General features: G+C 41.6%; 3 protein-coding genes across 6 annotated transcripts in view; all 3 read right to left on the bottom strand.

The window, feature by feature from the left end:
• LOC119409187 (regulator of G-protein signaling 12) overlaps positions 1 to 11,286 on the bottom strand; it is an 80,172-nt gene extending 68,886 nt beyond the window's left edge. Inside the window, exons 1-2 of the mRNA XM_037676046.1 lie at positions 9,446 to 11,286; positions 8,170 to 8,262 (exon numbers count right to left, since the gene is read on the bottom strand). Of these exons, the coding sequence (XP_037531974.1) occupies positions 8,170 to 8,262; positions 9,446 to 11,212 (1,860 nt within the window). The 5' untranslated portion in view covers positions 11,213 to 11,286. The remainder of the gene's footprint in view (positions 1 to 8,169; positions 8,263 to 9,445) is intronic.
• The window catches only part of gps2 (G protein pathway suppressor 2), an 831,114-nt gene that overhangs the window by 572,777 nt on the left and 236,277 nt on the right, over positions 1 to 22,060 (bottom strand). The gene's annotated exons all lie outside the window — the stretch shown is intronic.
• msantd1 (Myb/SANT-like DNA-binding domain containing 1) lies at positions 19,797 to 20,875 on the bottom strand. The gene is made up of 3 exons (XM_037676185.1): positions 20,602 to 20,875; positions 20,227 to 20,520; positions 19,797 to 20,088 (listed from the first exon to the last, which is right to left on the bottom strand). The coding sequence occupies exons 1-3, from the start codon at positions 20,853 to 20,855 to the stop codon at positions 19,797 to 19,799; spliced, it is 840 nt and encodes a 279-aa protein (XP_037532113.1). The 5' UTR covers positions 20,856 to 20,875.

Raw genomic sequence — 22,060 nt, 5'->3', positions numbered from 1 at the left:
CCAAAAAAAAAAAAGTGTCGTCCCACTCTGGGCCCTTGAGCAAGGCCCTTAACCCCCACCATCTGCTCCTCTGGGTGTCCTAGATACCAGCTCTCTGCTCCACACAGAGGGCTGTGGGAGCTCGGTGTCTGTGGTTGCATCAGGAAGGACATCCGGCGTAAAAATAACTGCAAAGTTTTCGTGCAACTTAGTTCGCAGTGGTGACCCCTGAAGAAGGGAGCAGCCCAAAGAAGAAGAAGAAAAAATGTTTTCTGTGTAAATATCTCATATAACAATGTGGACACTCGCAACAACTTGTCCCTAGGTGTGAGTGAGAGAGTGAATGGTTGTTTGTCTCTATGTGTCCCTGTGATGGGCTGGAGACCTGTCCAGGGTGTCCCACGCCTCTCGCACAGTGATGGCTGGACATGGGCACCAGTGACCCCCACGACCCAAAAAAGGCAGAAGCAGGTAAAAGATAATGGATGGATGGTACTTATTTACGCTCAAGTTGTTTTGTGTAAAGTATGCAGACACAACAATTAAGACAACTGCGCAATTCTCTTTGATTCTGTGCGTCGATTCACTCCCACATTTCCCCCTCAGTGTGTTCTCCAAGGTTCTACGCTTGTCCGATTTCGCCATATTTGTTTACCAACAGACTTCGGCTGGCCAAACGTAGGTCAATCACGTGACCCAACCGTCCTCGTGGGTTTCAGCAGAGTTAGCGAGCGGTTTACTTTTAGTGCATACCTGCATTTCACCACGGCATATTACCAGTAATGATCTGGAAAGCTACTGGGGTAAACTCAAACGGCGCCAGTTGATATAGTTCAGGATAACCTTTTTATGTTTTACAGCTTGCGATGAGTTCTGAGTTGTCTTGTAAATATGTGCAACGTGTTCGCTGGAGTAGGATCCGTTTGTGAACAACACAGCAGAGACAAGTCTCCACAAGGCAAATATGGGTAAGGTAAAACCACAGGCAACCACGTCAAGTTCAAACTCAACCGTGGCTGCAACAACATCACGTCAAAACACAACGTTGGCGGCAAATGTACTCCTCCCAGACAGCAACCTTGTATTTCTGCGTCCTTCACACTGAACTGAGCTTCTCTTGGCGCTGCCAGCTGACTGCAACAATGAAAAATACAAAAAAAAAAAAACAGGGTCATTTCTCGGGGCAAGTGCAACGGAGCGCACTTCATTCAAAGGCCTGTGCAGATAATAGGAACACGCCTGGGTCACATCAGAAAACTCTTTCGGGTCTGATGTAAAGGAAAAGCAAGTCCACGTTCGGGGTTTTCTCCAGCAGTGCAGTGAGTCCACCACATGGCTCTGGTCACAACATTCCTCTGACAGACCACACAAGCAAACCTGTGTGTTTTGGCTCGAAGAGTCAACAGAAGCCAAAAGAAGAAAAAGTGTGTGGGATGGAGGGGGGGGGGGGGGGTGTTAAGGAAGAAAATGGCACTAAGAGACTGAATGAGCGAGATCCCAAGACTTACAGAGTTGAGAGCTAAAGTTTGCTCCATGTATGGCGCCGTGCTGCCCGTCTCGTCTCCAGCGCTGTTCCTCACGACCGCCGGCGGCGCGTGAAGGAGTCCATCGGCTGGATGTGTGCAAAGCGTGCGCGAGTCTGCGTCCGCGGCGCAGAGGGAGAGAGAGAGAGAGAGAGAGAGAGGGAGCTGAACGGGGGAGGAGAGCCCAAAAAGGAAAAATAAAAAAATCCTGACAGAGTTCAAAAGCTCCCTCTCTCCTCCTCTGCTGCCGGTCCCCCCCCCCCCCCCCCCCGGCCCCCCCCCCCCCCCCCTTTAATTTACCTCCCCTCACTGTCTGTGTCTTTATGTCTTCTCTGTTTCTGCAACGCCTACACATCTGTTCCTTCAGGCGTACAGAAACAAACGCTGCTTATATTTCCACACCTAAAAGAAGAGGAGACAACTTCACACTCATGACTTTTCATGGGTGGGTGGTTGGTGGGAGTGTGTGTGTGTGTGTGGGGGGGGGGGGGGGGGGTGTCTGAATAAGACAGTGTACTGTAGCTCACATTAACAGATGTTTTCAGATGCAGCAACACCTCGCAACATGGAGCCAGCGTTTTTCGCAGGCACAGCAGCTAATGGTGTCATCTCTGAAGCTGAGCTGTCAACCGCTGACAGGCACAGAACATCTGCCTTTTTTTTTTGGGGGGGTGGGGGTACGAACAAGGAGAGCCTGATGAGAGTGTTACGCATCATACAAGTCGAGCGAAGTCAGGGCATTTCACAAGAAGGCTCCGAGAGGCAACACCCGGAAGAACGTTCCTCAACATGCCGGATCGGGTTCTGCAGGAAAAACCCATCAGCTGACGCACACGTGCACCCGAGACACGCTTTAACACCCGAACACATCATGATTCACGATGCTCTGACTTTTGGTTGAGGCAGCTGTGTGTCAGAGTCTCACTGCTGAAATGTAGCTAAAATGGAAGAACAAGCCTAAATTAGCAGAGGAAAGCAGAAAGAACACATATGGGCTGAATTAGGTTTAAATAAGCAGAAATTAGCACAAAAATTAGGAAATTAGCTTAAACAGCTGAATTTAGAAAAAAAATAGCTAAAAAGTAGCTGAAAGGTCTGAAAGAATCTTAAACTACCAGAAGGAAGTGAAAGGTGCTGAAATAGGCTAAAAAATGTGAAATTAGCTGAAAAAGTTAAATTTAGCACATAACAATTAAATAGTTGCTGAAATAGCAGACAAAGCTGAAACTAGATGAAAAAAGTTGAAAGAAGCATAACAAGCTGAAATTAGCAGAAATTACCACAAAAAAAATTGAATTTATCTGAAAACAACTGAAATAAGCTAAAAAAAAATGTGGAATTAGCTGAAAAAACTAAATTTAGCACAAAACAGCTAAATTGTAGCTGAAACAGTAGACAAAGCTGAAACTAGCAGAAAAAGTTGAAAGAAGCATAACGAGAAATTAATTACGCTGTAAGTAGCAGGAATTACCACAAAAAAAACTTGAATTTATCTGAAGTGAAAACAGCTGAAAATAGCTAAAAATGCTATTAAAAAACAGCTGAAAAGGTAGCACAAGTAAATTAGCAGAAGAAAGCAGAAAGAATGCATGTTTGTTGAAAGAAATAAAAATTAGCACAAAAAGTGGAAATTATCTGAATAAAGCTGAAATGGACAAAAAAAATAAATAAACAGATGGAAAGTAGCTAAAAAGGCAGAAAGAAGCTTAAATTACCAGAAGGAAATGGAGAGAGCAGATTTTTGCTCAATTAGGCTGAAAAAAGTTGAAATTAGTGCAAAAACTGTGGAATTAGCCAAAAAAAAGCTTAAATTAGCATAAAACAGCTAAATAGTAGCTGAAATAGCATTAAAGTCTGAAACTTGCATATATAAGCTGAACAGAGCATAACGAGCTGAAACTGGCCGAAAGAATCTGAAAGGAGCACAAAACAGATGAAAGTAGCTGAACAAAGTTTAAATTTGTACAAAGAAGCTGAAAGAAGCCGAACCAGAACAAAATGTGAAAGGAGCAATAAAAGATTGTAACCAGATCTAAAGATTAAAAGTGGCAGAAAAGACTAAGATTTGTTGAAAGAGTGCAAAAATAGTGCGATGAGGAACATGCCGAAATATGTACAGAAGAGAAATGGATCACAGTAGTGTAAATGCTTCATAATTGTTCAAACTGCATTTTCAGAGGAAATGCAGTTTGTCTAGTTGATGATACCGATAAGATTTGTTTTTCTTTTCACTTGTGGATCAAACAAGGCTCAACATTCCAGGATCAGATTGGAACCGACGCTGGAAGTGCTGCGATATAAACAATTTGTGAAAATCAGATGAAGCGTTTGCAGTTCTCCTGAAACTGCAGCCTCGACGTCTCTGCAGACACAAACAGCAGTTTGCAGCGAGACATCTACCACAAACATTTAAAACTTGTATTTTCCAAAACGCTAAACCCAACTGTGTAAATGTTATATTTTTTATAAAAAGTCATTTATTTAAAGTACCGTACTCGCCGCCGTACACGCCGCCGTACACGTCGCACCGCCGTATAAGTTGCATCAGTCCAAGAATGTCTAATAAAGTGGAAAAATACATAAATACGTTGTATGTTTATCAATTATGCGTCCCCACGGGAGCGTGCACATGAGAACTTTAACAAGAATTTAACGAGAGAACCAACTAAAACAATTATTTGTTTGCTGATGTCGCAACGTCGCGGTTCGACTTTCGCGGACTCGCTCTTTCGCGGTTTTTCAAAGTAAGAGTGGACATGACGCACAACTGGCTGATTGATGGATGAGCCACACGAGCGGCATGGATTGTTTATTTAAAATAAATTGTTTAAAATTATTTAGCACCCGTTACATCATTAGGCGCAGGAAGAAGCTCCCTCGGTCGTGATAACGTCGCTCTCGGCCACGCCCACATTTCTCCTGCGGCAGCTTCCTGAAGGGTTAACCCTTTGCTGTCCAGCTGCGCCGATCAACGTTCGTCTTCCAACTTAAAATTCAAAAGTCACATCGTAAAATTGTCATAATCACAGAATATATTAAAACTTATTTTTAACCATTTTAGAACTTGTTCAGTTGTTACTGATCAAGAAGAACATTTCTGCTCCGTGCTGCATCAGCTGTGTGAAGCGTTAACCCTTTGTTGTCCTGCTGCGCTTCTCTTCTCTAACATTTGTAATAAACAATCCATGCTGCATGGATTGTTTATTACAAATATTGCAGTACTTAATTTAAACGGTTTATTTATGGAGGGAGACTGGGAGTGAAACTGGTGATGAGTGTGATTGCAGCCTGCCAGAGTGGAGATCATGACATTCTGTGCTCTTTAAGAGCGTTTAGAAACATTGTTTAGAATATAGCAAGAGTGGGGCAGGGTTTATAAAGCCTTAATATATAAATACCAAAACAAACTACTACTACTTGTGTACATAATTTCATTCCGTAATGATAATAAAGTTAACTTGAACTTGAACTACTGTATACATACTTCATAGTTTTGCACTTATCGTGGGGGGCGTGGTCCCCTAAACCCCGTGATAAACGTTTTCTGACTTGCCGAGTCTGTTCTTGGTTGATTTTCCTAAGAACTACAAGTTAACGGTGGCTCAGTTGGTAGAGTTGCTGCCTCTCCGCGAGAAGGTCGCCAGTTCAGATCCCAGCCCAGGGCCAGTGCATTGGAGCCGGATCCTGTCGGAACAGGATCTGGGAACGCTCTTATTTTGACAGGATGCGTTCCAGTAACTGTTTGCTTGGATCCAGTAACTCTCAGGCTTACTAATAATAAAGATATGAACTAATATGACTGCCTTGAATGAATAAAACTTGTTTTGTATATGTAAACAGAAAATAATTACATAAACACTCATTTTAAACACAACAGTCACTTACGAGCATGCGAGCTGCCTCGTCAAGTAGCATTTTCGCGGCTGCCCTTAAAAAATCTCCGTCACTAAGAGTGGTGGGCGTGAGTACCGAGCTAACAACGCAGTCGTATACAGGCAGGCGCATGGAGGTTTCACACGTGGAGTCGGACAACAACGAGCAGGGACAGTGTCAGGCTCTGAAGCATTAAGTAAAGTGTGGGGGGGGGGAGCCTGACAGAAGCGGAGTGCAGAAACAGAGTGTAGACAAATATAAGTAAACGTAGATGTTTAACAAACTGTTAAAATGCACCAAAATGCAGGAAATTGCATCTACTTTATTCCAAATTTTATGGGGGAGGACCCCCAGACCCTCCACCCAGCGCCCGCCTGCCAGCCCACTCACTATTTGCATTCCAGCATCGATCAGTTTACAAATTAAGCCTTGCCTGGGGCCTTTCTGGGTGGAGTTTGCATGTTCTCTCCGTGAATGTGTGGGTTTACTCTGGGTACTCCTGTTTCCTCCCACAGACCAAAAACATACGGTGTATGTTTTTGGTCGTTAGTCTAACAGTGAGACTAATTGCGAACTCTAATTGTCCCTACGCTCCAGCTTCCTGGACAAAAGAATAAGCACAATTAAAATCACCAGAAATTAAATCTAGTTTATCTCATTTATAAAGAATCAAGCTCCTTAACTTTATCATAATAGTTGTTGCACACCTCAAAACATAAAAGTGCATTTAAAAAAAACATGACAAATGTTTTTTTTTTTTTTATATGAATTCCCGAGGAAAGGAATAAAAAGAAATCTGATTAGTGAGAAATTTTGTTACATCAGTCAATATCTAATTATAAGTAGATAATGGCAAATTCCTGTCTCATACATATATATAACCTTTTAATCTTTATTTACATTGCAATTGATTGCAAATTTCACTAATTATTTAAAATGTAAGTTGGACTTACAAATGTCCCCGTTCTTTTAAGACAAGCCTCAGCTTGTATGAAAAGCCTTTAAAAATAAAAAAATCAGTTTCTTTTATTAGCTTGTGCTTCTGACTTTATTTGAAACATCTTAAAAGTAAACAGAGAAGGAACAAAGAGTTCAGGCTTCGTCAGAAATTGTCAAATTTGATCAAATCAGGTGTTCGTCACTCTCAAGGAAACTAAAGGTAATAAATCTTTATGGCAACTGTTGAAAGAGTTCTCCTGTACTGGTCAGAAACATGGCCACCATGTCTACGAGGAACGTGTCCGTTGAGTTTTATTGTCAGAACCAGCACCTGGGCACAGAGGACGAGGACGATCGGCAGCGTTCTTCATATGATACCGGGCTCTCCGTCCCTGAAAGGCTTTCGCGATGAGGATGGATTACCATGAGCACGTTAACCCCTTGGCTATGGTGAGCGTCACAAACCAGGAAAAATAAAAAAATAAAATAAAAACTGGATTTTTTTTTTTTTACCTGCTCATCACCAGTCAAGCAGATAAACCGGATACCGTATTTTTCGGACTATAATGTGCATTAAGCGAAACAAAACAGTCAGATAAGTCAAACTTTGTTCAACCCATTCACAATAACCACATAAAATCAGTTCGAAGTCAGTAAGCACAACCAGAATTAATACCTAAGGATTTTAAGTGCGCCTTGTAGTCCAAAAAATACGGTAATTCTGGTCGACTGATGAGCGATGGGTTCGTCTCTGATAACACACCCAAAGTTTTCTTACTATATGAACATGCAGCGAAATGATTGTGACTGGAAGTTAGGACGGTAATGCGCTAATAAAAAGAAATGCATGATGAGAGGTGTACGAACAGAAACTCTCCAGCCCTTTATTATGCACATTTGAAGCAGCTCAAACTGTGGAGCTGCAGATTTGTGGCCTGCCTCGTTCAGAGTGAAAATGTGCGGTATTCATTTGTGTGAGCTCCTTGAATCAACGTGCAAGAGAGTAACGCATTCACGTCGAGGCAGCTGCTGAAAGAGCATTCTTGAGTGACGCGAATGTGAGTGTGCGTACAATATTCAGAACGGGCCGGTCCTCATTAGTGAGACGAGGTCTGTGCTCCTGGCTCGCACAAAGTGGTCTTTGTGCGAGCCAGGTGAAAGTCACCACCACGAGTGCAGCGGCAAACAAAGTTCAAGGCAACGAACAGGAAAAATTTTGGAAAAAAAGGAGTTGGGACGTAGAGCAGAAACCAGTAAGGGGGATGGTTCAGGCGATACAGCAATCTTTCTGCTAACAGTCCTAATAGTGGTGAAAGTTAAGACTGAGAGGTTTTTGGACATAAAAAACGAAAGTAAAGGCCAAGTGTTCCTGGAAGAAATACACATATCCCATCACCTGCTGTTTAATATACTGTATTATTTTACATTAGCATATACTGTATCTTAGATATTTGTACACCGTTCCTTTTTTTACTTTATATTTTTGCTATTTTTGGGTGTAACTGGGACCTTGAGTACACAGTTTCAATCCACCTCATGCACCACGTGACGCGAATGACAATAAGGAACCTTGAACCTTGCATGAGTCATAGATCCCCTGCAAACTGGCATCACTCTGAGAATTTGTCTTGGATCACTCTCAGCTACCACCACACTACAGCTCAAGAGCTATACAAAGGACTCCAATCAGGTGTCTCTTGTAAATGAGTCCCCGAGGCTCAATGGGATTAACCCGTCTAAATAAAGGATGAATGAAAAATAAACCATAACAACCATCTTAACTTGAGTTGAATCTAAAAGTTATATCAGTTAGATCTCATTTAAAGTGCTTACAAATAAAGAACTCGATGCCTACCTCGAGATCATCCAGGGACCGAGCCATGCTGAGACGTTTGGCAGAACGACGCTTGGACGCGCGAACAACACCCATACCCCAGAACCTGGATCCCTTTGGAAAAGAAAAGAAAGCAAACATGGATGCTGGTAGAACTGACAGCTTTATTAATATCTTGACTGTACGGTTTGTGTTCTTCTCACTCAGTTCAACACCGATGAACTAATATCAGTACACGAAGACCTGGTCAAGTCTAAAGCTTTTTTTTTTTTTTTTTTAAACTGCTTAAATTAGGCATAAAACTCAATGTGTTGAGATTTGTTTTAATCTGCTGGTGTCTTTAATCGTCTCTTGTGAAGTCTGAATAGAACATCAAATTTTAAGCGTATGCTTAAGATTAGAAGCAAAGCCAATTTGTTAAGGACTGAAAATGCTCAACTTTACTTGTAAGGATTCTTTCCTAAGGGTTCCACTCTTTATGGTTCCACCATCCTCTGTCAGACTGAACAATGAAGAAAAGATACTTTCTGCTACCTCTGCTCTCACATCCCAGAGGCTGAGCCCAGAGTTTAAAACAAAGAGTTTAAGGAATTGCAGATAATTACCAATGTATGACATGGGCTCTACCCTGCAATTTCCCCCGACTTCCTGTCTAAGATAGTCGTCTTTCTGATCTAAAGCAAGCTTGAGAACAAATGCACAGCCCTGCTCTGAGATGGAAACAGAAAAATACAAGAACAAATGAAGCATATGGGAGCTGAAAAGCATCGTATTTTTAGTCCAAATTTTATCCAACACCCACGGCTTGTTCCCATACTTTGCAATCACACGTTTTGTCGACAGAGTCTAATTGGAGCCCTCTGTGGAGCGGAGAGAAAGCAAATACTTCAAATACACATTACTGATTTCCTGAGAGGACCTCCTTTCCGGAACTAGGTGGATGCGTGGGGACATCTTGTGGACAGAGAAGAAACCAACACAAACACATTGGGTTTTTTTTATGAAGATACTTTCAGAGTACAATGCACTAAACTTTACTAAATGTGTCCCATAGAATCTCAACACACTAAAGATTTAGTTGTTTTGTGCTGCTGCGACAAAAAGTACAGTTGCAATCAAGCCATTCAACACATGGACAGAGGACAGAACATCTGAAGTCACATCAAGCTAGTTACAACAGATTTACTGGTATTTACTCGGGACAAAAGGTTTATTAAACTGTTAATTAACATATAAGATCTTTTAAATCCACTTGTTTGGACTCCAGCACTGAAACACGGAAAAATAAAACACTTACACTTTTGCCGCTGCCATCAGTCTGTTGTTTCTGTCTTTGTTCGAGAAACCTTTTGGTCCACTCTTCTCTGGGGGGCATCATGGCCTCTTTGGACTGGTACCCGTCTAAGGGTATCTGACTCGTTGGAGGGGGTGGGTTATGTGTGGCAGCGCTGGTGTCTGAGGACCACTTATTTGTGGATGTCACTTGAGGTGGGCCTTTAGCCCATTTTGGTTTCGAGAACCACCTTTGGCTACTTCTTAGAGGATCTGCCAAAAAGTTTGTTTTTTTAGCCAACGGTATAGGAGGGGGTGGGGGCTTAAACCGGAACTTTAGCCTAGGCGGGGGACCTCCATAGAAGCTGGTTAAAGAATCTGGGCCAGGTAGAGACTCTGAAAGAGAATGTGTGCTGGAAAAGTGTTCCGGATTTACTATTTGGCCACCCCTGAAGAGTTTCATTGGGGTGAAGTCTTCAGCTGGAGGGTAATCCCACGGGCAACTGGGGAGGTGGGCCCCAGAAAGGTTGTGGGTTTCAGGAGGGAAATCCCTGTCGGCTCTCTCCTCAGGGGGAGAAGCATTTCCAAAACCACTGTCTTCATTGCTGCTGGCACTGCCCTGTTTGCTAGTGGTGTCACTCTCCTTCGCTTGCTGCTGAGTCTCTGAGTCCAGTTTGACTCTGAGCCTTTCCACCGTCTCCCCCAGGTCACTGTACAGGACCGTTACAAAGTGAAGGACGTCTAGGGGAGTCTGAGGGAACTCCAGACAGCCAAAGGCATCTGGATCTGGGGTGCAATCAAAGCCAAAGCGGCCAGCAATCCCTTTGTGGTCCTCGTGATTTCCCAGTTCCGGGTCAATAAAGAATACGTGGCAAGAGGCCCGCAGAGGACCTTCTTCTAGTACACGGCCATTAATAATATGTGCTGTGGTAACCAGGCAAAAGAAACGTGGGTCTTCAGCGCACACAGCTCCTAAAACAAGGTTCTCAGCAGGGAAGGCAGCCATAACGGCTCCCGCATCGTCACACAGTCTGATGCAGTCAAACATGACCTTCATCATGACCAGAGTATGGGTGTCCTGCTCGGTACCCAGCTGTCGGATCCTTTCCCGAATGGCTTTTAAACAGTCATCCTCCGAATCGTTAGAGTTCAAAATCAACTCTGTAGAGCTCAAGTAGCCGACCACTAATGTCATATTTAAAATAGCCCAGTGCGGCTTAGCTTCCTCTGTGTGTGTGGAAACAACGTGGAAAGAATCTGTGGATGTCTTCTTTGTTTGTTCCGCTAAAACACCCCACTGTTGTGTCCACTGGGACATGTCAGGCTCTGAAATGGGTCTCTGTTTGGTACTGGCTGCATGATTAGCGTTAAAGGAAGAATTGCTTGAATCGTCCGATATAGTTCGGAGAACACTCGGCTTTTTGAAAACGTCACTTTTCTGCACAAAGCCAAACTTTGCATCGTTAAGGATGGGGTTTCCCATGATGCGGCGCTCGGCCAGCACAACCAAGCGCAAGGGTCCTGTGCAGCTGCCGACCAGCTGTACCACGGATTCATGCGACGCGGTGGACACGTCTGTTCCATTGATGGCCATGATGCAATCACCTTGTCTGAGACCCACCACATGGGCAGGACTCCCCTCCATGATGCCGCTCAGCAGGCACGGTTTCTGTCCGGAAATTGTGAATCCATATCCGGCCCGGCCACGGATGATCTCCACACCCCTGAGCTCCGCGGCAGCACTTAAATCCAGGCGCCTCCTGACGCTCTCGGGTTGCCCTTGTATCCTCATGTTAGTCACAGGTGGATGTGAGGCCCAGCGTGAGGGAACTGGAAAAACTTGCAGATTGCCAACACTACTGTGTTGTTGTCATCCGACCTTTAAAGGAAGAAGAAAAACAAGAGAAATAAAAAAATAAAAAGGCAATTTAAAGAACTGAAGACAGAATACACAGACTATTGTGTTTCGCAAAAGATTTAAAAGTATTTTATGTTGTGGTTCCCAAACTTTTCAGCTTTCAACCCTTAAAGGCTAAACAGCCTCTTAACCATGAGCCACATTACCCTTTTTTAAAAATCAATTTCTAACTTACATTTTTATGGCTTTATAACATTAAATGATAACTACGACAGTGAATGAGTGCATTGTTAGCAAAATATTTAATGAACCACTGGATAAATATTACTGACTTGGCTGTACTGTACATCTACAACCGGTTAACTTGTGGAATCAACTTAATTCAAAATGTCCGCCACAGCTATTGAACATTAGCCTTCTCAACAACAGCTACACCTATCTTACAGATGCTGAGCTAAAATTTGACGTGACCGTAGCTGAAAGTCATTCCCAACTGAAACTGCTAACAGGTCATATGAGATCGCGCAACATGTCGGATAAGATTGCCTGAAAAGTTCTCACAAGGTTTGACCAAAACGACTATGAAGTCATTGTTTCTCAAGAGAAGATGGTCCTGGTCTCGCACATAAAAAGGCGTAGGTTCCAAGCATTTATTTATGGAATAGTCCGTTTATGAAGCTTTCACACTTTTGTGATCCATTTTTCTTCCGTACGTAATTCAGCATCTTTCTCGTTTCACAATTTTTGTGCCATTTCAACAAATCGTACATCAAGACGTTCAGCTCGTTCAGGAGAAGGTGCTTTGACTTTTGGTATTGGTGCAACTTTAGCTTTTTGAAACATTTAGCCTTTTCTGCCATTTTTTCCTCATAGAAAATAAACTGAGCTCATTTTCCATCCTTCATATCTTTAGATGTGTTTACAACCTTTTACTGCTCCTTTCACATTTTGTTCTGCTTCAGCTTCTTTCAGCTACTTTCAGCTGTTTTGCGTTCCTTTCAACATTTTTCTGCTTTTTCTAAATTCTTTCTACAAATTTCAGCTTGTTTGCTCATTTCAGCTTATTTTTGTGTTTCATCTTTTTCTGCTAATTAAGCTAATCTTTAGCTATTTTATGCTAATTTTAGCTTTTTCAGCTAACGGTAATTCCACTTTTTTTTTGCATCAATTTCTACTTTTTTTAACCTAATGCAGCAAAAATGTGCTTCTTCCACTTCTAGCTAATTTAAGCTTCTTTCTGCTTTGTTAGCTTCTTTTCAGCTGTTTTATTTTTCTAATTTCTGCTTTTTTCCAGACAATTTCCATGTTTTGTGCTCATTTGCACACACTGCCAGTTTCTATCAGGAACTGCGGCACCTACTTCAGCTTTAAAATCTCTTTGAAACATTGGCTGAAAACTAACCAGAGGTGCACTCATATGTAGTTTGTCTGTTTTGTTATGGCGTCATACCTTTATTGTAATTTCATGTTGTGTTATGTGTTATATAGGTGATGTTTGTATTATGTTCTGCTCTTTGTTTTGTGGGAAGTTTCTTGTTCTTACCTGCCTTAGGACAACGGATGAAAATTAGCTGTTGTGCTAACTCCGGCATATTTACATTGATGCTTACCGCTGACACGTTGATTAATATGCATTGTCCTAATTTAAATTATTTAATTAATTAAATGAAATTTCTGCTTCTTTCAGCCTAATTGGGCCAACCTGTGTTATTTCTGCTTTCTTCTGATAATTTAAGCTTGTACTAAATTTTCAGCTATTTTTAGCTCATTTCATGATTTCAGATAAATTCAAGTTTTTGTGGTAATTTCTGCTACTTTCAACCTAATTAACTTGTTGAACTCCTTTCAGCTTTTTTCTGCTAGTTTCAGCTTTTTTCTGCTAGTTTCAGCTTTTTTCTGCTCTTTCAGCTACTGTTTAGCTCTTTTGCTGCTAATTTTAACCTTTTCAACTAATTAAAAAAAAATAATGTCCATGCTCAATAATCCAGGTATACAATCCAACAATTTTCAGTCAGGTCATCTGGACACTTTCTTTTTTAGCTGAAATGTTTCACCTTCCATCCGGAAGGCTTCATATGAAGCCATATGATGAAGCCTTCTGGATGGAAGGTGAAACATTTCAGCAAAAAAAGAAACTGTCCAGATGACCTGACTGAAAATTATTGGATTTTCAACTAATTCTACTTTTTTTTCTTTTTAGCTCATTTCAGCTCTTTCCACTTCTTTCTGGTAGGTTAAGCTTCTTTTTGTCCTTTTCAGCTACTTTTCAGCTATTTCTTGGAAATGTTCCTAATTGTTTTGCTCTTTTCTGCTTATTTAAACCTAATTCAGCAAATGTGTCTTCTTTCTGCTTTATTCTGCTAATTTTTTTGTCTTGTTCTTTCCTTTCAGCTACAGTACATTTTAAAAAAACTAATTTCAGCTGTTTTTCAGCAAGTTCTTCTGCAATAAGCATTCATGCTGTATTTTCACAGGAAATGCAATTTTTCTAGTCTTATTTGATTTTGGCAAATGTCTTTAAGACCCTCCACTTGGTGCTTCACGACCCACAGCAGGACCCCGACCCACAGTTTGGAAACCACCACAGTGTGGTTTAATCCAGATTTAAATGCATGAATTACTTAATTTACATTAGCCTAAATTTATTAAATAAATGTATCTGTTGCCAAATGGCAGTTTAAAACTACCAGAAAGGTATAATGATGTGTTTTTAGCTCCATTTCACAATACTTTCATTATAAAAGCATATAATAATTAAATTACACTGGCATCAACCTGTGAAAAAGCGAGAGGAAGCCTGAAGTCCAAACACAGCTTGTTCTCACCCACAAAGCAAAGAGCCAGCTCCTCTCTGCTCTTAATGAAAACCAGGCGTTTTGGTTTCGGTCAGCCGTTGTTTAAAAATAACCCAAGTTGCCTCAAAAGTTGACATTTTCAAGAAAAAATATTTCCCTGCAGAGACGTAGCTGCTGCTGTTCTTTTCCTCACAGTAACGATAGTTAACTTCGCAGTTCGAACGACAGGGAAATTACCTGTAAAGAGTTGAAAAGTGTCGGAAAAACTCCCAAAATAAGCTCTCCTTTAAAAAAAAAAACCGCGACACGTTCACATGTTTTTACACTTTACGTCTTAGTTTTTGTTTTACATTATTCACTCGGTGTTATTTCAAATCCTTGCCGTGATTCGGTTGTCCATATGGCAGCGAGGACACCTCCTCCTCTTCGTCGGGGTAAAATCACAAAGCGTCTTTCATTGACGGTTACCATGACAGCGTAACGTCTCCCAGCCACGTGACCCGTCTTTTGACCAATCAGCGCGCTTGTCTAGTTTGATATTCAAACGCTCGCGTTGACGCTGATTGGCTGAGACAGGTGGCTGTTGTGCGCCTTTTATTGTGCTCCGAACTGGGTCAAATTTAAAACACGTTCGTTCGACCTTTTAAATTTTACCCAGTTGAGAGCAAAACAAAAGGCAGAGAAAAACAGAAGCACTGAAGTTAAAAATTTATCGATTTGAACCTCACCGTAAACCTGGTTAACCCCAAATAAATACCCCAAGGTGATCAACAAAGTTCATGCTCATTACAACATAACCCCAAGGTGATATTTTGTACATTCTGACGTATAAAACATAAAAACAATGGGATTCTGCAACAATTTTAGAAATGCATCTTGCTTGGTTTTAAAAGTTTCACTGAATTCACTTACCATGTGGGTCTGTTCCACATTGATACGGCTTGAAAACAATAACAATGTGGTCAAAGGGCTGTAACGGGTGCACACAGCTTTACTACACGAGTTTAAACATTTACCAAAAGAAGGGTGGGTTACTGGTCACTTGCACTGTGACAACTGGGTAATTGATTGTCAAATAACAAAATGACAGTTTGTTTAGCTTTGTTTATTGTTTTGTGTGTGCTTGTGCCCATATGTCACGGAGATTAAAAATATATTTGCTTTGTTGTTTTTAGAAAGGATGACCCTACACTGCGATTGTTGTAACTATTTAAATGGTTTAACTATGAATGTTCTACAGAGGAGTAGCTCTGTGGTGAAAACATGGTTTTTTTTTTCAGAACGCTGTTATTTATTTTACTCAAAATTCTCACTTTAACCTCAGAATTCTGAGAAAGAAGTTAAAATTCGAAGAGAAAATAAATAAATCTTTGTGGCCCTAATCCTTTTTATTATTTCCTTTTAAAATAGGCCCAATAAAGGGAGGCTTGTGTTGCATTTCAGGACCTCAGGTAAAACTGCGGGGGGTTATAACAACAAAATCTGACTTTTAAAATTTGAATTAATATACAGTCAGTGGTGGGAACAGCTAACCAAAATGGTAGCTTTGCTAACCTATATTCCGCTAACAAAAAAAATTGTTTTGCTATTGCTAAATCACTAATCAAGTTTTTAAAAAAAAATAGCAGAAAAATAATGCTAAACCGCTAACTGCTTAGATGACTGTCCCAGTCTGCGTCACAGGTCTTTCTTTACAGCTGCGTCGACCAATCATGTCTTGTCACATGTTAGCGCGCCTAACGGACTCTTTAAGACACGCCCTGGACAATAGACAGGAATAACCTTGTGAATTTTGTTAGCGGACTTAAAGTTGGTGAACCATAATTTAGCGGAAGCTAACGCCGATATCGGTTACCAAAGTTAGCGAAAATGCTAATCCGCTAAATTTTAAAGTTCTAGAATTGCGCCGCTCAAGGTGGCTGCATGTTGGAGCAGCTCTGTTAATTTCATTCTGAGATTTTGCTTTTGGAAACTTTAATTCCTGTTTTTCTGGATGTAAATCACATTTTTTGGATGATTGTTTCGTCTGGTATCAGATGCTGTGCAGCTGGAAGGATTTTTACTGAAACATTTTTAGTTTTGGACATTTGTTATGATGCGTAACCATGGCAACAAGGCAGTTTTCTACAACCAACAGCAGCTGATTAACATCTCAAAAGCTCAAATAATATCTCAACTACAGCCCCAAATCTCAAATGAGTTGAAAGGATGTTCTGTGGATGCATTCTCATCTACCTGCCAGCTGTGCTTGAGTGCCTGACCACTGAGAACCTGGAACTAGCAGGAAACACGGCTCATGACAGCGGAAGGACAGGATCGTCCCTCGGCACCTAAAGTTAGCTGTCCGCAGCAATGAGGAGCTCGGCAAACTGCTGGGAGGAGTGGCCATCGCTCTGGGAGGAGTTCTGCCCAGCATTCTGGTGGTCCTACAGCCCGGGGGAACCGAGTCTGGGTGGACGGATCAGACGGTTTCTGCGGCCAGTTTCTTAGGATCCACTGTGGGATGGACCTTTTACAAGAGATCCTTCCTGTCTACAGCCATCAGTATCTATAACATCTCTTGATAAAATGAGGATAACGAGTTACAACAACAAATAATTTCCTTTTGGGATTAATAAAGTATTTTTGAATTGAATTGAATGAAAAATGTGTTCCAGTATTAGCTGTTAACAAATTAGCTGAACTGTGCCTACTCTGCATAATGCGGTTCGACTTTCGCGGATTCACTCTTTCGCTGGTTTTCAACATAAGATTGTACATGACACACTATTGTCAACTTTAATATTACTCACGTGATTGGGACGGTACCATATAAAAAGTTAACGGGAGAGAGAACCAACCAATAGGACAAAAAAAAATAAAACTACTTCGGACAGTCGCCGCCATTTCGTAGTTTTCGTTCAGTAAGCCTACTGTAACGCAAGTCAAAAGAACTACATGGCCCAGAAGCCAACAGTGCTTCCGGCCACTGCTTTCTGCCAAAATTTAAAAAACAGCAATGGATGTAGCAAATACTAACGGAGAAACCGATGTGGTAAAAAATAGTTTTGCAATGTAAAGCCAGAATTAACGCTCTATCAAGATCACAGAATTAGCAGGAAAATCGCAAATAATCCTGAAGCTGAACTCGTCCTTCAAGTTGTAGTATCTTCACTGGTGAGTACCCATATAAAACGTTACAGTACTGTACAGTACATTTCATTCAACCTTTATACATATGTTGTTAAAATTACATAGGTTTAAGAGTTTAGAACATTATTAAGAACATTGCAGGAGTGTGGGAATGTTTTATAAAGTCAAAATATATATAAATAATAAAATAAATATAGTGTTCCTACTTGGCGGTTTTTCACCTATCGCAATGGTGTCTGGAACGTAACCCTTGCAATAAAGGGACTTCAGTAGTATTAAATGCAAATTAACCATTACTTGTATTTTTAAACAGTATTTTGCTAAGGAGCTAAATGTTAAGTGCTGATAGATATGATCATTATTGTATTTAAATGATAATTTTGCCCTCTATACGATTTGCAATCTATAATTCCAAAACTCCCACAATGTTCAACTGCTTCAATACATACAATTGCTATAGGCCTATTATTAATTAACCAACACAATACCTTATTACTATTCTTTGGTGTATTACAGCTAACTATTAATTAACTTTAGTTACTAGCTAGCTTTTAACATTAGTTAGTAATTAGCTAGCAAGTAACTTTAATATTAGCCACGTGTCACTGTAGCTAACTAGCTAAAGTTACCAGCTTGTAAGATTATTCAGTTATGAGAAAGCTAGTAAATTTTATTTTCAACAACTGTTATATTGACTATCTAAAGTTACTGGCTAGCTAATAACTTTAGCTAATTACTAGCTAAAGAAAGAAATGAGCCTCTGAAAATAGTGAGGTACTATAGGCTGCTTGGTTGAAAATGAGTGACAAAACAGCCCAAGTATAAAAATATAAAAAAAACTTCTGATAGCCTGAATAATTATTCTTTAACATCATTTTTCAAGTTCAATTCAAGTCAAGTTTATTATCATTCGCATCACATGTGGTACATGAGGTGGAATGAAATTATGCACTCAGGGTCCTAGTTACACCCAAAAATATCAAAAACATAAAGTATAAAAAGAAACAGTATATAAGGATCTAAGATATACACTAAGATAAAAGCTAAACGAATGCCAAATGGTACACTAAAAGAGCTAAGATAGACGCTAAACACTAATAATGTAAAACAATACTGCATATCAACAGCAGCCCGAACATGAGTCTGTGGTGAGCAGAAGGATATGAATGAATAAAGCAGTATGAGATAATCAGCAGCGTGAGATCAGCAGCATGGATAATCAGCAGCACAGATAAGTCACATGTCACTAATTAAAGTGGCATTACAGTGATTTTTTTCCCCCTTCATCCAAAGGACTTCCTCAGTCCGAGGAGCCACAACAAACAGTCCCGTAAGTGATATACCCACATAGTGGGCCAACAAGTTTTATGGTGATAAGATCATTATCAGTGTTATGGCTGATAACCAGTTTTGTTGTTGCTCCTCAGACTGATGTATGAAGGACAAAACATTTCACCAAAAAAAAGAAAGAACCCATCCAGAGGATCTGACTTAACTTTGTTGGATTTTTTTTTACCTGGATTATTGAGCATGAACTTTGATATTCAGAACCTCTTTGGCTATGGCTGCCTCAGAGGAGTCAACGGGGGAGAGGGCGAACTCCAGAAACCACCATAAAACTGGAAGGGCCCGCTGTGTGAGTAAGCCACTTATGGGACTGTGTTTGTTGTGGCTCCTCGGACTGATGAAGCCCTTTGGATAAAGGACGGAACGTTTCAACAACAAAACAGAAACCGTCCAGAGGACCTGACTTAACTTTGTTGGAAGAGAAAAGAAAGTTAGCAGAAAATCATTGAGACATTTATTCAGACTTTATACAAAGATAACTTGTGTAAAATGTTTTGATTTACAACATTAGACTATCTATACTAAGTGTCAATCTATGGTTTTGTGGATAAAACAGAAAAAAACATGTTTAATTAATAAAAATAAAAAGTGAAGTAAACTTTAGAACACTGTTTATTTCAAACCAATCAGTTGCACTTCAAATGTTCTCTTTAATTTATATTTTGTTCTTTAATTGCACTCTCTCTTTTAATCGGTGTACTGTTAACAAATCAAGGTTGACACTATAATTTTGACTCATTTTTTTAAAGATAAAATATAATTTTCCCTTACATTCGACTCAGGTTACGTCAGTTTTGTTGCCTACTTTTTCCCACTGTGAATACTTAAATTTCTCATTTGTCATGTTTGACACAAAGTGTCCCCAACATGTAAATAAAAGGCAAAATAAAAATAAAAAAGACGTGATTTCAAAAAGCAGTTTCAGTGATTTTATTGAGGTACTTGGCAAGTTATGAAGAAAACTTTTGTTTAGCTAGTATTAACTAAAACCTGACATCAGAGTCTAACAGTTGATGCTATTTACAAGTATTGTACCATATTAATGATGTTCAGGCAGCCTCCATAGATGGTCAAAGCATATTTTAGTGCATGTCTTAACCATCTATGATCTCATAACAGTTACTGTGTCATTTTTTAAACACAACAGGTCTTGAAAGTTTTTGCTATCGAGGTAAAATTCTAAATAAAAAAGACATAACTGGAGGAATACGCTTTCTTCCAGAGAATGCACATCTTTCCACTGTTCAAGGTTTCGCAGGTTCCTTGGCCCCGCTTTGACTCCAAATCGATGACGTGGAGGCGGGAAGCTGAATCATCTTCTCCAGGAGGTTCATCATCCTCTCCTGCAGTTGCAGACACTGGACCTGGAGGAGGTTCTGTTGGTGCAAGGATCGGCGGACCTCCCTGCACGTCTCCTCCATGGCCCGGGTCGACTTCCTCTGCTGCTTCAGCAAGTCGCTCATCATCTGCAGCTTCCTCCTCTTCAGGGACAGGTACTTTCTGGCACGCCTCTTCCTGGACGAGATGGGGCGGGAGCTGAGGAACGGAGGCGGAACGTTTGTTAGTAGCGTCTGGTGAAGGCCAGGTTCAGACATTTTGAGTATTCAGGGGAAACAAAACCAAATTGAACGGACTGGTTTGAATTTATTCAGCTCCAGTCTTAGGTTCTACTACCTGGAGCCGAGTGTGTGGTCACTGTCGGAGCTCAGAGAGTCCAGCTCCTGTTTGATCTCCATCTCATCCGAGGAGCCCGTGTACTCCGGCAGGAATCCCATCACGCCTTCCTCCGACTGGGACAAGGGGTTGTCTGTGGACTGGGACGAAGTGGATGGACCTGCAGCGGGAGCCTGAAACTCCAGAGAGTTCACCCTGCCATTCTCCAACGGCTTGGACAGGATCTTCTCAATGGCGTTGTAATAAGGCCAATCAGGCGCCTCGGTAGATTCGCCGGCTGTCGCTTTCATTCGCCTGAAAAATAAAGTTTTCAAATTAGCGATCATGCAAAAGCTGGATCATGGAGGCAGGTGGTTTGGTTGTTGAAGGACTTGCCTGAACTGGAAAGACATGTTGGTGATCTTCATCTTGATCTCCTCCTTGAAGCGCTGCTCTCCGGTCAGCTGGAAAAACCTCTGGGACATCTTCTCGTAAACCTTGGCGTTCCTCTTGCTCGTCTTCAGCTCGTTGTGGTGCTCCTCCCACACGTACAGGAGGGCTTTCATTTCGCTGTCGGTCCAGTTCGGGGCCCGCCTGTGTTTCTCGTTGTGGCCTGGCATCAGGTAGCTGAAGCCATCGTAAGACGCCATGTTTAGCTGCTCTTTCTAAAACGCCTCGCTCGGCCTTGTGCTGGCTGTGTTTGCAGAGGACCTTTGGAGGTGGAATTTGAAAGCCTTTTTACAGTTAAAGGAGCTGGTGTCAGACTGCAGGGAGGACGGGATACATGTGCGAGAACACAAGCCACCACCGTCCCGCCTGCGTGCCCTTCCCCCCAGCCTAGCTGAAAGAGGACTCAAAATGGGGCCTACGGCAGGCGAGGAATCCGGTTAAAAGCTTTTAATACTGCGTGATGTCACAGTGACATCAAGTTGCCCTGGCAACGGTGAGAGAGAGGCCCTTTATTCCCCCCTCCCGTGTTGCCACTAACCACTCCTATCTGCTCTCTTTCGCCCTCCATTCTGCTGCACGGGCGAGCACAAAAAGCTTTTAGCTGAAAGGCGGCCGTGTGAGCGCACACAGATTGCTGACGGTTTTGAAATATGAGCCTCGGGGGGAGGAAGAGGAGGAGGAGGAGGAGGAGGAAACACAGAGAGGGAGAGAGAGAAAGCGAGCGGAGAGCAGGAGTATGTTTCCCTGGCAACAAGGGGAAGGGACTTGGTAGTCAGCCAACACGCTGCTCCATTTAAAAGCTTTTAATAATAGACAAGTTGTTTTTGACAGGAGGTGTGTGTGTGTGTGTGTGTGTGTGTGTGTGTGGGGGGGGTACTTTCTGTGGAATGTGCAGGAAAAATGAAGCGAACAGCTCCTGGTGGCAGTTTGGACCTTAAACGAATAATAATGAAAGGAAGACTGGAGACAACGTGGCAACATGTGGTGACCCACCCTCCACCCTGCTCTGTGTAATCAGCTTATTTGCATCGATGTGGGTGGTGGACTATAAACCCCTTGCAGGAGGGTGGGGGTTCTCTAACCAGATGAAGACCCCACTCCCCTCAAGTTTAGCGAATCCCTCTTATCTGCTATTATGTGGTGCCCCCCTCCCCCTTTTTTTCTTCTGCTTTCATAATCTTTTTAGAACACATTTTAGTAAAAACCTTCTGCACCGCTTCTCTTCAGCTGTTTAAAGGCCTAAAATTCCTTGGAGTGCGCATCGCCCGCCGCATTTCTTGACAGAGTTTTGGACTAAAATCATCAAAATGTTGAGAAAGGCATGATGTCATGTTCATATGTGTTGGGGATGACTCTCAGCTACTACCACGTACAATTTTCGCTCAGTGTCTGTAAAACTGACTGA

The sequence above is a fragment of the Nematolebias whitei genome, chromosome 1 (assembly GCF_014905685.2).
Source record: "Nematolebias whitei isolate Nwh7 chromosome 1, NemWhi1, whole genome shotgun sequence".
Lineage (NCBI taxonomy): Eukaryota > Metazoa > Chordata > Actinopteri > Cyprinodontiformes > Rivulidae > Nematolebias > Nematolebias whitei.
This window is presented reverse-complemented; position numbering and strand designations above follow the sequence as displayed.